The following is a 17,029-nucleotide window of genomic DNA, read 5'->3' on the forward strand; positions in this document are numbered from 1 at the left end:
GGCATAAATTTAATAAAAATGGCTAGCTTCTAAAACATAAAAAGGCAAATGTTAAAACATTTTGAAGTTGTACAGCAGAAAAATAAAGTTAAAAAGTTTTGTTTTCATTCAATGTTTTCTGAAAACATGTAGAACATTTATTTTGCAACTGTTTTAATTTAAAAGCTCCTCCCCATCCAGGAAAAAAACCTGTATAAGGAACTGTCAAGGACAGGGAAACAAATGATTTATAGGTCAGCCTTTCTGAAGTGACTGATTGGCCAATATTCCTTGTTTCATTAAGAAGTTCCTCTTCTCTCATTACAAAAAGGAAATGACCTTAATCATTTGGTTAAAAATCAAACCAAATCACATCAAAAATGTGGTTTTTCATATAAGCTATCACAGTATATAGGCCTTGAGCTCTAAAGAACAGAGTTCCACATTTGAATAATGTCTTCACCAGACTTCAGAACATTGGCATTCCAAATCCCTAGAAAAACAAGAAATAACAACAGTTAAATACATGATAATTGTTTGAAGTTCCAAGTAGCAAACATGCCCCGTGAAATCTTACCGAATCATCTTCAATGATAGCTGCTGAGTCAAAGAAATCTGGCCTCAATTCAGCTCGTTCTCGTCGGTTCCTTGAAGGTGGCTAGGAAGGAAAATTTTATGCAATTATTTTGGAATCTGAGTTTAGGTAAAGAAAAAGCACTTGGGATCTGCATTTTCTTATTTCTGTAACAGGCATACAACAATTACCTTTGCAAATAATTTTAAACCAGGAGTGGTCATCTGTGCAGTCACACCCATGGGATTATGCGCCTGTGCTGATCTGAATCGGTGATATACAAAGCTCACAATGGGATTTTCACACCTCCATCCCAGGCATGCGCTGGAACCCCACTGTGCATGCCTAAGGGGGTGGGGCGTGGACATCCCACCAGTTCCTTCTGACCGCTGTCATGTCAATAACTGGAGAAAAGTACTGAAGCAACAACAGTGGGGAAGGAAGGACGGATGGTGTGAATGCACAGATGACCACTTGAAGATCATCAATTACAGGTAAGCAACCTGTTTATCTTCTTCGTGGTCTCTGTGCATCACACCCATGAGAGACTGAAAAGCAGTGGCTCACCCGGAGGTGGGTGCTGTCGTATATTCAGTGCTCTGATGACAAAAGGACTAGATGACCAAGGTCCACTCTGTGGCGTCCACGAACATCAACAGTGTAGTGCTTGATGAAAGTGTTCGGAGTAGACCATTTTTGCAGCCTTGCAGATCGCTGACAGGGAAGCGTCCTTCAAGAAGGCTGTAGATGTAGCCATGGATCTTGTGGAATGCGCTCGCGCTGGCATAGGCAATGGGTGTTTAGCCAACAGGTAGCACAGTTTAATAGCCTCAATTATCCATTTGGAGAGACGTTGTGGTGAGATCTTTTGCCCTGTGGAGTGACTAGTGTAGGAGACAAATAACTGATTGTCCCTCCTACTTGAAGATGTCCTGTCAAGGTAAAAAAGCAGCACTCTCTTAACATCTCGCGCACGGAGAAGACATTGCTGTCCATGTTTCGGGTTAGGAAAGAAGTTTGGTAAGAAGATCTCCAAGCTGAGGTGGAACTCGGAGATCACTTTAGAGAGGAAAGAGAAGTCAGGCACCAGTCTCACACCATCCGGTAGAAAGACAAGGAAGGGTGGGTCATGACGAAGGGCCATGAGTTCGCCCACCCTCCTGGCAGAGGTAATGGCAACGAGAAAGACAGTTTTCTATGCGGCATATTTCAGTTCGCAAGTTGCCAGAGGCTCAAAGGGTTTCCCCCATCAGGTGGCGCAGCACCATCGGCAAGTCCCACAAAGGTACCGGCAAACACATTGGTGGATATAAGTGGAGGAGACCCTTCAGGAATCTCTTTGAGACCGGGTGAGAGAAGACAGAGAAGCCCTCAAAACCAGAATGGTAGGCAGAAATGGCTGACAAGTAGACTCTGACTGAGGAGTGTGAGAAGCCCTTCTCGGCCAGCAAAAGCAAAAAATCTAGAATCCGGTCCAGGGTCACAGAAGTCGAAGATACATCAGAGGGCTGTAAGAAGGCCAAGAAATGAGCCCACTTCATACTGTAGGAACGCCGTGTAGAGTCCTTCCTGGCATTAACACCGTAGTGATTCTAGCCGAAAACGTTAGTTGTCCATGAGATAGGCCGTTAGCTTGAGCTTGTGGACCTCGTGGAACAGAAGAGTTCCACCCTCCACTAGGAGCAGATCTGGGACTGGTGGGGGGGGGATGGCGAGCCTTGGTTAGTGAGAGGAGGTTGGCAAACCAAGGTTGCTGCGGTCACCAGGGGGCAATCAGAATGCTTCTCGTGTGAATCCTCATCAGCCTGGACCGTCTTTAGCAAGAGTGGTAGAGGAGGGAACATGCAGAGGAAGTTGTTGTCCCAAGGGTAAATGAGCCCGTCTCCCAAGGCCCCAGGATCTCGGACCCCACTGCAGCAGAACAGGCTGCACTTCGCATTGTATCAAGTTGCGAACACATCGATGTGAGGCGTACCCCACTTTTGGAATATGGGACATAGGTAGGTCCAATTCAGCTCCCAGTCGTGGCACTGAGAGAGACCCCTGTTGAGCAGGTTTGCATGAACATTGGCACTGCCAGCAATGTGCAAAGCAATGGGAAAAATGTGTAGAGGTATGCACCACACCCAAAGTTCCAGTGCAAGGTGGCAGAGATTGCGGGAGACCGTTCCTCCTTGTCGGTTGACATAACAGAGAGCTGTTGTATTGTCGGTCAATACAGCCACACATTTCCCCATAAGAACAGGCTGGAAACATTGACGGGCCAGTTTGATTGCCAGAAGTTCCAAAACATTGATGTGACTGCTTGAAGTCAAGGCATCCCACTTGTGACCTACGGAGAGGCCATTGAGGTGGGCTCCCCATCCCCCTAGAGAGGCATCGGTCATGAGGGTGAGACCAGGAGTGAGGGGATGGAAAGGGACACCCTGCATCAGGTTGTCTGCCAGTGTCCACCAGAGAAGGGAGTCGCGTGCTTCCCATGGCGGAGAGAGATGAACCGATTGGCTCATTCATAGGGGCTTGAAATGCCTTAGAAACCAGAGCTGAAGTGGACACATTCGCATTCTTGCGAAGCAAGGGACCGCAGTCATAGCTGCCATCAGGCGCAGAATGCAGACACCATGCTGTGGAGCCGAATCTGTTTTGCAAGGGTGGCTAGAGTGAAAGCTCTGTCCTGGGGCAGGAAAGCTTTGCCTTCCAAGGAGTCGAGTCTTGCCCCTATGAACTGCACTCTCTGAGAAGGAACCAGCTGCGACTGCTTGTGGTTGACACGGAGATCCAGGGAACGAAGGACACTGAGGGTCTGGGATACATGTTGTATGAGAAGGTCCCTCGAAGGTGCGACCAGAAGCCAGTCATCTAACTACGGGAATACCGTGAAACCACAGAGGCGGAGATGTGCTACAACCACCACCATCATCTTGGTGAAGACTCGCGGTGCCATGCTGAGGCCAAACGGTAGACTCCTGTATTGATAGTGGCTGCCTCCTATCACAAACCGAAGATATTTCCAATGAGAGGGATGGATGGTTAAATGGAAATAGGCATCTTTGAAGTCGAGAGTGGCCATCCAACAACCCTTGAATAGGAGGGGTAGAATGACTGGTAGAGATGCCATCTTGAACTTCCAGTATTGAATATAGGCGTTGAGGCTCCGAAGGTCTAGAATCGGTCTCTGGTCATCATCCCTCTTGGGTACTATGAAATACCGGGAGTAAAAAATGAGGCCCTGGTGGTCTAGAGGCATGGGTTCTATGGTACCCTTTGAAAAAAGCATGGCTACTTCGTCGAAGAGGAACAACAATGGAGGGGTGTTAACGAATACAGGAAGAGGTGGGAGTTCTAGAAATTCGGTGGTATAGCCATGGGTCAGGATGGAAAAAACCCATTGGTCCGATGTAATATTGGTCCAGGCATGTAGGCGGGTAGGGTCAGAAAAGGTAGTCGGAGGGGAGTCAAAGGCCCTGTTTGCCGGGTTTGGGCCTGGCATGTTGTTGTCCAGAGCCGTACTTCTGCTTGGCTTGATATTGTTGCCTATTCCCCGAAGGGGACTGATGCGGCCTCCAGCTTCCCTCTGGTGATGGCTTAGTGTAATGTCATCTAGAGCTGTAAAGTGACCAAGAGCGAGGTCTAAAAGGCTTAGAAGGGGCAGAGACCCCCAGCGACCTAGAAGCTTTAATACTCTTATCCATGTCTTGAAGGGCTGAGTCTGTTGAAGCATGGAAGAGACCTTGGTCATTGAATGGTAAGTCCTCTATGTACACTCTAGTGTCGTTAGGGAGGGAGGTGGTCCTGAGACAGGAGTGCCCACGGAGGGCGACTGCGGAAGACATCATCTTGGAGAACGTGTCCAAGGCATGTTTGGAAGAATTGATGATTTGCTTAGACAGCAGCAACCCTTCCTTCTGCAGCTTTCTGGCTTCCTGACGTTTGTCATCAGACACCGAGGTAAAAAAATCAGTAAAGCGCTCCCAGAGTGAGTACTGATAACGGCCCATGCAAGCGATATAATTTGATGTTTTAATTCCCAAAGGTCCAGCTGAATAAAAACGTCGGCTAAACAAATCCAACTTTTTGCTCTCCTTATCAGAAGGTGTAGCAAGGGTACGTTTATTCTTGGATGAGGACGATACGACCATGGAGTTAGGTTTCGGATAGATATGGAGGAATTCAACCTCTGGCTCTTGGACTTTATACATATGATCCAGGCGCCTGGAAGACACCGGGGCAAAAGATGGTTTATCCCCTGGGGCTTTCACTGCCTGGAGAAGGACGGTTGACTGCGGTGGAGGTGTCGAGTTGTATGATGTTGATGAGAACGTCCGATACCAAAGGTTGACGATTGAGAGCCCCAGGGAGTGTGCCATTCACTTGAACAATTCTCCGTATGAAGAGAGGTCTTCTGAGGGAGAAACTGGAAGGTCATCAGACACCGTAGGTTTGGGGGAAGGGTCCTCTGGTGAACTGTTCGGGTTAGGGTGTAGTAAAAAGGTAAAGGTTCCCTTGCTCGAAAGCCAGCTGAATCCGACTCTAGGGTTGCGGTGCCCATCTCTGTTTCAAAGCCGAAGAGCCAGCGCTGTCCGAAGACATTTCTGTGGTCATGTGGCTGGCATGACTAAACACCAAGGCACACAGAACGCTGTTACCTTCCCACTGAAGTGGTACCTATTTATCTACTTGCAATTTCTTGCTTTTGAACTGCTAGGTTGGCAGGAGCTGGGAGACGGGAGCTCACTCCATCATGCGGCACACTCGGGTCTCGAACTGCTGAACTACTGACCTTCCACAGCCTGCAGTTCAGTTGGAAAATGTAGTAGTTCCTAGCAGGAGTCCAAGGTTGGGTTCTGGAGCCTGAAGTGTTAGCCACCTGCAGGCTATTAGTGGTTATTCAGCACTGACCCTGGGGAATGGGATCTGGTGAGCCTAGTCAAGCTTAATTGGCAATTAGTTCTGGTGGTTAGGCTTCAGTGTGGTTTAAATCAGAGTCTTTCCTTTCGAAAGAGACTTTTACCCCCTGGCCTGGTGGTATTTGGTACTGGTACTACTTTGCCCCCCCCCCAAATAAACCATTTTGTTACCTGTCTGTGTGGTGGTGTGTCTAGGGGTCTGCAGAAGGGTGTTCCAGTCGTTTGTTGTCTTGGCCCTACCAATATTCTCTGAGTGGGACTCTGGAGCCTGGAAGGGTTGGGAACCTTGCTGGAGGTTTTAAACAGTCAGGTAGACCACAGCCTTGTCTTTTTGGGAAGAGCAGGGCAGTGGCACTACAAAGGGCGTCCGATATCAGAGCGGTCTGTGATGGTAAAGTGGGGTTGGACCAGAGAGGAGAGGGCGGGCGACGAGGTTCCTCTGGAGGTTTGGAGAGAGATGCGGAAGGTTTGGATTTATGTTGGGGAGAGTGTGAACGGCGTGACCCGCGGTCCCATGGAGGAGGCAATGGTGGTTCAAAGTAGGTTGAGGAGTGCAGTCTTAACTCCCACCTGTGCGAATAGGAGGGTCTGGGTCTGGAATGACGGTACTTAGGGCATTCCTCCCATCGATATTGAGGCTCCCCATGCAGGGGGGATCTGGATCGAGGACAAGGATAACGAGAGTCTGATCCAGATCAATTGCTAGCCCAAGAGGAGGGTGACAGTGAACGATCTCTCTGAGGAGATCTGCGTGGAACGACCTCCTCAACCTCTGAGGGCGAGACCGAAATGGGTCTAGTGTCCATGGAGACCTCCGATACCGGGGGTCCAGCTGCCGAATGGGCGAGTCCAGTAACTCAATAGGAGGTAAAGGTTGTATCACAGGCAGCTCCGGTGCAGGAGGGTGATCGATATTGGGTTGCGCCCGCTGAGAAGGGGGCAATGCAGAGCCCTTTTTTTTGTACCCCCAAAGGAGATTTTTTTTATTGCATTTTCTAATAGCTACATACTACAAACTACAAACAGAAAGACCAGGAAGGGAAAACTACATCTATGGGAGAAAGTAAAGAAAACCCTCTAAAAACCCAAGAGATGGTGATCATACACGTGTGTACAAATTTACCCTTAAACTTAAACATAAGTTAACAGTCGTTGAAAATGTTCATCCATGTAATCAAATGTATCTAGTACTTCAATATTTCATAAAAAGATTGTAGAACAATTTGCATTAAACTACTTTTTAGACATTTCAGAGCACATTGGCAGTCTATTTCCTTTCCTTTTCTGTGTCTCAACGGATAGCCTCGTTAAGGACCCGCTGCCCCCAGTTTAGAGTCAGAGTCTTCCTCAGAGGATCCGGTCTCGCCTTCTTCTTCGCTTTCCTTGGCTTCACCGGTTGCACCTCTTTCTGCTGGGCTGCTATGTTGACGCAAAAATTCACAAGCTTTTTCGACAGAGTCAATCTTTTCTCTACCATTTGCATATCTGAAGATTAGACCCTCGGGTGTTAACCATCTGTAGGCAACATCATGCTTTTGTGAGAATAGAGTCAAGTCTCTATATTTCCTTCTTTTCCATCTCAAATGGAATGTCCTTCAATATTCTTATAACTTTGTCTTTGATCTTCAAGGTAGCTCCATTAGATGCTTTCAGTAGCTGATCTCTCACTTTTCTTCGAGAGAATCTTATTGTAACTTCCCCTGGCAGATTGTTCTTTCTAATAAATTCTGACTGTATCTATTTCGCTTTGAAGTTGATCCACTGCCATCTCTGCCATGGGTGCTAATGCATCGCCAACAATCTGCCTCAGATTCTCTCCTTTCTCTTCCTGGATGCCTTGAAGCCTCAAGACATAGCTTGCTTTTTCCATTTGAAGCTGGAGTACTCTGGATTCTTTGATTTGACACTTTCCCCCCAGTGCCTGCAGTTTCTTGTCCATCTTTTTTGAGTTGGTGTCAATCACTTTGAGCTCCTGCTCCGTTTTTTCTATTTTCTGTGTATTTGTGGTCATTTGTGCCTGCTGTGCATCCAGCTTGTTGTCAATTGCTGTAATTTTCTCCAGCAGAGGGCGAAATGTTTCCGATAAGAGCCTTTGAAGTTCCGCTGTTGAGTCCTGTCTAGGAGTAGAACTCGCAGGACTGGAGCTGGAGCTTCCGGGAAGAAGCTTTGCTTTCACTTGTTTATCTTTAGAGTCCTTCGCTGTCGGCGGCACCATGTTTGAGATTTGTTTATTTTCCCCCAAAGTTTGTCAAAGCCTCTAAAAGTTCTTTAAGATCGTGGTAAGTTCTTACAGTCTCTTTACTTTGTTTCGTTCGCTTTTTATAGCGAAGAGAGCCCTTGTGTGAGGCGAAAAGAGATTTACCTCGGGGGTGGGGGGGAGGCTGCCAGAGGCAGCGGCAACTCTCAAAAACAAGTTTTTAAAAAAGTCTTTGTGTAGAAGGAAAAAGAAGAAATAATGGTCAGGGGGGAAAAAAGGATTCAACAATCCTTTGTGAGAGAAAAAACACTTTTTCACCGACCGGCAGAAACAAGCTGTTAACAGCGCGGCGGTCAGAAGAGAACTGACGGGATGTCCGCACCCCACCCCCTTGGGCATGCGCAGTGGGGTTCCCGAGCGTGCCTGGGATGGAGGCGTGAAAATCCCGTTGTGAGCTTTCTATATAACCAATTCAGATCAGCGCAGGCGCATAATCCCATGGGTGTGATGCACAGAGACCACGAAAAAGATCCTGAAATTCCTGAAACCCTTCTATATGGAGGCACTTTCAATTCTTGGGAAGACTATAACCCTTTCTTACTGGTTTCAACTTTTCAAGGAAACTTGGAAGTTTACTGCACAGTAAAATTAATAGTGTATGCAACAATGTATGATAGACAAAGCAAGGCCACTGTACTTCCTGACTGATGGGGGAAGTGCCCACCATTTGTATCAGTCAGCTTTTATTAAAACTTTAGAACTCATGAGGTATGCAGAAGAATGCTGATCATTCCCACAATGACTTACAGTCTACAATATTTTACCTTCTCTACATGAATGTGGTCACGCAGATATTGATAAGAATGCTGTGACCCTATAGTTCCAATTCCAAATGAATTCTTATTTGATGCTACGGTGGCCAGATCCCCTCACTGCTCCAGTTGGGGGGATCTGGGGGGCATTCCAGGGGTGGGCAGGGCTGCCCCAAGCCCCATCCCAAAGCCCCACCCCCAAGCCACAACCATCCATGGCCACCCCTCTCTGTCTCCTCCTGCAGAGATTTAAAGGGCTTCAGCTGATTGGTGGGGCTCATGTGCCCCCCCGATCAGCTGCAGAGCCCTTTAAATCTTTCAGCAGGGAGGGAGAGGGGCTGTTGCTGGCTGCAGCTCCCCTCACAAAAAGACCCTTTAAAGGGTTGTTTTGCACATGGGGCTGATTTCCCAGCTTCAATTTGCCGCTTGGGATTCAGGCCCACACGCTGCTGCCCCGCTCACTGCGAGCCCCATAGCAAGTGGGGTAGCGGCACACCGGCCTGAATCCCAAGTGGTGAATCGCCACTGGGAAATCAGCTTCCACCCTGCTTGCATAAAGACCCTTTAAAGGGTCTTTTTGTGAGGGGAACTGTGGCCGGCAACAGCCCCTCTCCCTCCCTGTTGAAAGATTTAAAGGGCCCTCCAGCTGACTGGTGGGCCATGAGCTCCTTGCTGATCAGCTGAAGCCCTTTAAATTTCTGCAGGAGAGGAGGGAGAGGGGAGGCTGCCAGGCTTCCCCCCACTGGCCAGTGGCAGATTGGAGCCCCCAGAAGTGGGAGAACCCCTGCCTGGACCTGGGGGCTGGCACTCCTATTTGATGCAAGACAAGTGTGGACAATCACGACCTAATTAGAGAACAAATGATCAGAGAACAAAAAAGAAAACATTCGTGAGAGTCTGACCCACAGATCAAGTAGTCAACAAGACTTGCAAAGAAGATGCTTTCTGTATATTACGGTCAACAATCACTACAACACAATAAACAAATTCCTTCTAATCATAAGAAAATGCTAGTGTAAAAATACATCATCAACGTTGTCTCCGGATTATATAACAATGTTTCAAAATTGGATCTTCCTCAGGAAATATTAGAGTAGTACAAAAGCTCACGTGCTCATAAAATGCTTTAGAAAAAGTCATGAAAGATAATACATTCAGATAGGATGCTGATCTCAATAAGTATTCAGGCTCCAATATGCTGCTAAGCTTCTAATGGATCCCAGGCATCTCACCTGGGATCCATTAGAAGCTTAGCGGCATATTGGAGCTTGAATACTTATTGAGATCGGCATCCTATCTGAATGTATTACCTTTCATGACTTTTTCTAAAGCACTTTATGAGCAAGAGAACTTTTGTACTATTCTAATAAATCCTATTTGATGCTCAGAATAAAAAGTTTGCTATCACTTCAGTTGTAGAAGAAATTAAGGGATGGAAGTGAAAGGCTAAATTGAATTAGGCATGGAAACCATACTTCTTGATACTGAAATTCCAACCAAAATAAATTATCTAACTAGCAGCCATTCATTTTGTTAAAAAAGTTTTGAAAGTAAGGATTACTGACCAGATCAATGACCATCGTGTCCTCAAATTCTTCATTCATGTCCTCTAACTGACCTCGTGAAGACATCATTACATCTTCAAAGATAGGTTCAGCATCATCCTCCATTAGACCCCGCCTTAAGAGAGGGAAGGAAGATATGAATAAAATCTAGTGTACAATTATTTGTCTTATTTTATAATCTGAATAGGTAGTGATTTTAGTACAAGGTAAGGAAGCTCATGTCTTTCTCCTGGATAAGCAGGTGGTAATGGTGGCCACCTTTTACCAGCTTGGGCTCATGAGCCAACTGCAGCCTTTCTTGTGCAAAAAAGTTCCTTCCACTGTGGTGCATGCCCTGAAAACAGCTTAGACTACTGCAATGTGATGTGTGTGTGGCTGCCCTTGAAGTGTGTTTGGAAGCTACAATTAGTGTAGAATGCAGCAACCATAAATCTGACTTGAGTGGGTTGTAGGAACAATATCACAACAGTCTTGTTCAGCCTACAATGGCTCCCAATTTGCTTCTGGGCCCAATTAAAGGTGCTAGTAGTGACCTTTACTGCATTACATGGCTTTGGGACAGCATAATTTAAGGACTGCCTACTCCCATTAAAAAAACACAACACAATTCAACCACTATTGTCATCTTCAGAAGCCTCGCTTTAGGTGCCCCTCTCCGCCTAACGCTAGATGGGTGGCAACCAAGAAAGGACCTTCTCAGTTCTGACAACAAAATTATGGCATTCCCTTCCCAGGGAATTCAACTGTCCCCTTCTATCATTCTCTTCTACCAGAAGTGTAGACTTTTTTGGTTTATCATTACCTCATTGATTCTCATAGACTCTCTTTCCCATTCATGTGTGCATATGTTTGTTTTCATTCTGTATGTATCTATATGTGTTTTTTACTTGTTGTCTGGGTTCGGACTTTCCCACCCGGCCCCCGGCTGCCCCAGTGGAGAGCTTACCAGACAAGGCTGGTGCTGGGTCAATGAGGCGAGGCTGTGAAGCTGGCGGCCCACAGGCATAGCGCAGTGACAGGCCGCAAGCAGAGGCGGTGAGGGACCTGAACACAGGGTGGCTGGCGGGAGAGGAGAGGCGACGCGGGTCGGGCTTAGGAGCCTCAGCCGCCAGCCATGGCTGAGGCCCCGAACTTGGCCGCCCGGGTGGCAAGCCGCAGTGCGACAGGTGAGGACCCGCAAAGGACGCCAACTCCACCCTGGGCTGGTGGAACAAGAGGCGGGGAGGGAACCTTAAAAAGGCAGTCACCCCCACCCAATGGGAAGCCGGGCAGGGAGGATGGACAGGAGACTGACCCAATGGAGGCAGGGGGGAAGGTGAAAGGAGGGAGAAGGGATGGGTTAAAAGGGGGCCAAGATGCTGGGGTTGAGGAGGAGACGAACAGGAAAGTGATGCTTGGAGGTACGAGAGAGAGAGAGGCCCAGGAAGCTCGCTCCAGAGAGTCCACGGCTGGCTGGCAGGGGCCTCTCACCAGACTACTGAGACCCCAATGGCCCCTTTGGGAGGCTTGACATCATGGCGGAGAAAGCAGAGGAGGAGGCTGCACTCAAGACTTACACTTGTTTTAATGCTTTTATTGTTTGCCTTCTTAAAGACTGTAAGTTGGATGGAAAGGCAGCCTAAAAAACTAGCTACAAATGTCTCAAACGTATTAAATACATTTTCACATGAGGCCTGATCCATGTCACAACTTGGTGTTTTCTGTAGTTTGCCTTTTGGAGTCATTAAAAACAAGAAAACCCTATACAATGGCTGCTATATACAAGCAAACGATTTTCACACAATATATACTGAATTATCAATCACCCGGTTTATCCTTGGCTTGCATCATTCTCAACACTTACACTGCATGCCTTACACCACTTCTTCCTTTCATGTAGTTCATTCCCGTTCTGTCCTTTCGACTTAAGTCTTCTAGTTTTTGTTGGCCCAACCAAGATATCTGCATCTGAGGGCTTAGAAGATTGAATATGTCAGTAATTGGATGAATATACACATTTTTTTCACTTTATTGCAAGACCGAGTTACACCAGCTGCACATTTTTAGATTTGTACAGTGTCTAGTAATTTTAGATTATTTATTCCTACTTTTCATTGTTATTAGCCTATACTTTTAGTGGTATTTTTGTGTACAGATGTTGAGTAAGAAATACTTATTAAACTAAATATTAACTAATTTAATAAGAATGCATGAATTAAACCATTAATGTTAACAACAGAGTATAGGAATAAATCGCCTAAAATGAATAAACTCTAAAATCTAAAGTGAGACCTTGTACTAGGATAAAACTAACAAGTCCTACCAAAAGGCTTACAATCTAATAATGCCTTTAAATGTTTCTAGAGTTCATATTGATAGGGTTTTCCAACAAAACCTGGTTGGGGTCAGTAAACACTGCATCAATCAAACAGAAGTCGTCTTGTAGGTGGCACAGTCTATAACTTACTCTAAAGGCTGCAATACTACTGTTTGCAAGGAGTTTTTACTTTTAGTGCACTATTTGGTGCCTATGAAAATGCAGTACTCTTCAGTTAACATAAGGATTGCTGATGCTGCAACAAATGCAATTTCATTACAGAAGTCTCCTGGATACCTTTGGTGATGTCTTTAGCACGCAAGTACTCTTCAAATGCCTGTATTAATCTATTTATTTGTTGAAACCCCCTCCCCCCTTTTAAGCAAGTTTTATACACAGAATCATTTCTAGTCCTGCCATAAGGGTTACTTTGTAAAATTTTCATTTCAGCAATATTTTTAAAAAGAAGTTTTCATCACTACTTAAGCATGTCACTGTTACTTACTTGTGTAAGAAATCTTGTTCAGCTCCAGGTTCTGACTCATGCTCTTGAATTTGCTCTCCAATTTGTCGAGTATTCTCTCTTAGCACTGTTGATGTGAGCTGTGGCGCCTGTAGAGCACCTGGAGTTTGAATGCTGTCGTTCCTATTCAGCCAGGAGCCCTCAAGATTCTCATCTATACAAAGATAATTGCACAGGATGATAAACTATGATAATTAACATAGGCACAGCATGATTAACCTGCATAAATCAAAGCGAAAACATTTGGAACAGATAAACATTTAGAAAAAATGCTGAGTTCATACAAAATTTACATTTGTCACTCTGAATGTGATAAGTTTGGCTATCTAGCATTTGATTTCCAGTGTACATTACAATCTTAATTTACTTTTGTATATCTAGTAAAAGATAAACTTTACTTCAGCAATATTTATTAATAATGTAGCTTTCTTTGGAGGCTTAATTTAGGAACAGAAGAGTCTATGTTCGATTTGCTCAAGCTTTCAACCTGTGTTTTTGTAACCTGTAGTCAAATGCAGAGACTTGTTCCACATGTTCCACGCTTCTGAACTTTATGCAATCCACAAGCTTTTATGAATCACAAGAAAGTGTGCATATCTGTCATGACCAAATCACATGCCAGAGTGAGATGTGACCCCACATAAACCCCAATCTAAGCTTATAAGATTGTTCTCCCCTTCTTCACAAAGTAGCAATTCTCACTGCAATGTCCTAAATGAGCTTCCCTATTTCAGGTGTCCATCTGCAACTTTAATGAAGACAAAATCAAGGCACACAATTCAGTTGCAAGCACTAACGCATTCCTGGTCTAGTAATCAAAAGAAAAAGAAGGGAGGCAGTTGGTGTGGGTTCATCAAATGCTTGTAAATTCTGCAACAGAGGACAAAAGACTGGATGTTCCCATACTGAGCATTTGATTTAGGAAGAATAATGGATTAGATCTTACTGACTTTTCCACTAGTAAAAGGCAGAAAACACCCTCTTTGACCCCCGAAGAGGTTTTGTTAAGGACGGTGAAACTTTCAAGGACAAAAAGATGAGCAAGATAGGGCTACAAGGAGGGGATTGGGTGACCCCACGTCCCCTGGAACCTGTTAGTATCCACCCATTAATTTACAGACTACAGTAATGTGTTTTTTGCTTAGACAGGTTTCAGAAGCCCATCATATGCTAACAAATAGTCATAATACAGGATTAAAGTCTTTAAATTTAATGAGTGGAACATGTGTTGCTGCAATATATGAGAAGCCATGTAACTCACATGAATTTATACCACAATAAATTTGCTTTATCCATGAAAAAATGTGAAACTACAGTCTTCTACAAGGAGATTCAAAGCCATTTCTGCCCAAGGAATGTCTTGAAGAATCTCTAACATTTAACTTTGCCAACAGGCATCCAATAAGATGTTGTACTCATTGTTTAAAGTAACCGAAATATTACTTGTCTACTGCCTGCCCCACTGTACAGAGCACATTCTTCAAAACAATGCTTACCCTCAACCCTTTTCTTGTGAAGTGGAGGCCGGCCTTTCTTATTTCTTACAGAAGAAGCTTTGCTGCTGCTGCTTCCACTATTCACAGACATCCTATCATCCTCACCACCTGTAACTAATGAGTTTCTGTAGGAAATCAATGGAAGCCATACATCTTCCCTCCTTTCCATCATCTGTTCTGTTAGGAACTTCTCCAAGTAAGTATGACTAAAAGATAGGAAGAAGGAGGAAAACGAGCAGAGAACATGAATAAAGCAACTCTTTATAGTCACAATACAACTTCAGTTGTAAGGAATCATCAGATAACTTGCACCCACCATCTGAAAGAAAGTCCTTCACAGACAGATTTGCCTTGATGTTTGATTTGGAGGGTTCCTAGCTGAGTTGGGCAAAGTGATATTTCATCTCTATGCAATGTACCCTGTGCTACATAATGTATATTATACGGAATTAGACGAGCAACACAAGGGAACACAGGGTACAGAATACAGAAATGTAACAAAGCACTGTGTAAAAATCTATTATTACATATATATTTTTGTTAGACTGATATGAATTTTATATAATTATGTACTGACAAAAATTGTCTTATAATTTGTATTATACAGTTTACAAACTGTATATTAATACAGTTACAAAACCATTCAATAAGAGTTCATATGATTCTTATGATTATTACTATGCAAGGGGAAATAAACTCACAAAAAATTAATGTCCAAGCCAAAGATAACAACAAAAAGCAGCTCCCAAAACAAAGTGTACTGGCTGCAAAATAAAGATACAACAAGATAAAGATGCTGATTCTGTGAACTTAGGCAGATCATGAAAGGGAGGGCAGGAAGGGTTGCATCAGTGCTTAGTTCTTGTGGCCCTTTCTTATATGCCCAGGGAAATGTTGATTGCCACTTTGGGGTCAGGAAGCAACTTTTCTCCAGGCCAGTTTGGCTGGAGATCCTGGAGGTTTTTTGTCATCTTCTTGGTGTGGAACAGCGGTTATTGGGTGAGTGTGTGGGGGAGGTAGTTGTGTATGTCCTGCATTGTGCAGGGGGTTGGACTAGATGACCCTAGAGGTCCCTTCCAACTCTATGATTCTATGATTTATGTGTAATCTCCAAGTGAAAGTGACTGCAGGTTGCACTTATAATTGACTGACGAGATTCCTAGGTTGATTCTCATTTCTAGTCTTCATCAGAGTAACATTTCATCTATATACAAGAAGCTTGAGTCTAGAGCCTGAATCTGTTTCACCTAATCTGGAACTAAGCCCATCTTAACAAGGAGCCAAATATGCTTCAAACTTGGAAAATGTATTAATATTGGCATGTACAAATTATAAGACTATTTTTGTCAGTACATAATTGTATAAAATTCGTATCAGTCTAACAAAAATATATATGTAATAATAGATTTTTACACAGTGGTCCATTATATTTCTTTATACTGAATAAGACCATCAGCCCATCAAGGTCAGTACTGTCTACTCAGACAGGTAGAAGGCTTTCATTTCACCTGCTATCTGGTCCTTTTTAACAGGAGATGCCAAGGATTGAACCTAGGACCTTCTGAATGTAAAGCAGAGGGTCTTCCACTGAGCTACAGCCCCTCCCCTAAAAATAGATATGCAGAGTGCTCCATATAATTTATTTATTGAGCACATGAACACATGAAACTGCCTTATAGTGAACAAAACCTTTGTCTGTCAAGCTCAGTATTGTCCACTATGGCTGTCACTGGCTCTCCAAGGTCTCAGGCAGAGGTCTTCCACATCACCTGCTACCTCATCCTTTTGAGATGCCCAGGATTGAACCTGGGACCTTCTGCATGCCAAACAGATGGCCTACCACTGAGCCACAGCCCCTTCTCATCATTTTTAAAAGGATGAAATCAGATCAGCATCAATGATTAGAAAACAACTTTTATGAGTAGAGCTGAAGAGATCCTGTTTAGCTAGGTTTAGAAAAAAGACTGAGAGAACATATAACCTAGATTCCATAAATACTTTAAGAGGCATAAACACAGCAGTAGTGCACTGATTTTTATACATCAAACAGCTGTTCTAACCAATAAAGAATACAAACTGTTAATCGCATTTTGAAAGAACATAAGAGAATTAGAGGTGTGAAATTCTGTGAGTCTCCCTGGAGTCCTTGTCCAAGGAAAAAAACCCAGTTTCCAGAATCAGTGAATACATTTATGAAGAACATTTTTAGACTATAGGAGTGGCTTCTCACCTGCTGATTTTCACTGTCTCTAGGCCCTGCAAAATACTAAGAGTTACAGGGAACAAGGACAGTGAGGAACTCCTCTGCTGCCCACGGGCTTACTCTAGAGCTAGTGGTTTCCAAACTTTTTTGGGCCACCACATCTTTGGGTCCATAAACTCATTCCCAGTGCCCCCTACCCTATTAAAAACATTATTCAGAACAGCAGTCTGCACAACTAAGGAAGATACCCAAATATTTGACTTTCTTCTCCAGTTGAAATCCAGTCAACTCTGCTATTTCAAGTCTTTGTTTCAATGTCATATTTTTCATAATCACTTTAGTCTTCTGATAGTTTATTTTCATTCCCATCATTTTTCCATATTCATTAATCAGATTAATCAATTGTTGTACAGAATCCATTGGGTCTTCTAAGATAAATACAAAATCATCAGCAAAGGTCTGTAGTTTATATTTATT

At 44.3% G+C, this 17,029-nt stretch overlaps 1 protein-coding gene across 1 annotated transcript in view; it reads right to left on the reverse strand.

The window, feature by feature from the left end:
- Positions 1-238: 238 nt before the first annotated feature.
- The window catches only part of STAG1 (stromal antigen 1), a 284,176-nt gene continuing 267,385 nt past the window's right edge, over positions 239-17,029 (reverse strand). The window contains exons 29-34 of the mRNA XM_015426863.1: positions 14,350-14,555; positions 12,836-13,007; positions 11,878-11,988; positions 10,035-10,149; positions 557-637; positions 239-472 (exon numbers count right to left, since the gene is read on the reverse strand). Of these exons, the coding sequence (XP_015282349.1) occupies positions 449-472; positions 557-637; positions 10,035-10,149; positions 11,878-11,988; positions 12,836-13,007; positions 14,350-14,555 (709 nt within the window). The 3' untranslated portion in view covers positions 239-448. The remainder of the gene's footprint in view (positions 473-556; positions 638-10,034; positions 10,150-11,877; positions 11,989-12,835; positions 13,008-14,349; positions 14,556-17,029) is intronic.

The sequence above is a fragment of the Gekko japonicus genome, unplaced genomic scaffold (assembly GCF_001447785.1).
Source record: "Gekko japonicus isolate JY-2015 unplaced genomic scaffold, Gekko_japonicus_V1.1 scaffold14, whole genome shotgun sequence".
NCBI lineage: Eukaryota > Metazoa > Chordata > Lepidosauria > Squamata > Gekkonidae > Gekko > Gekko japonicus.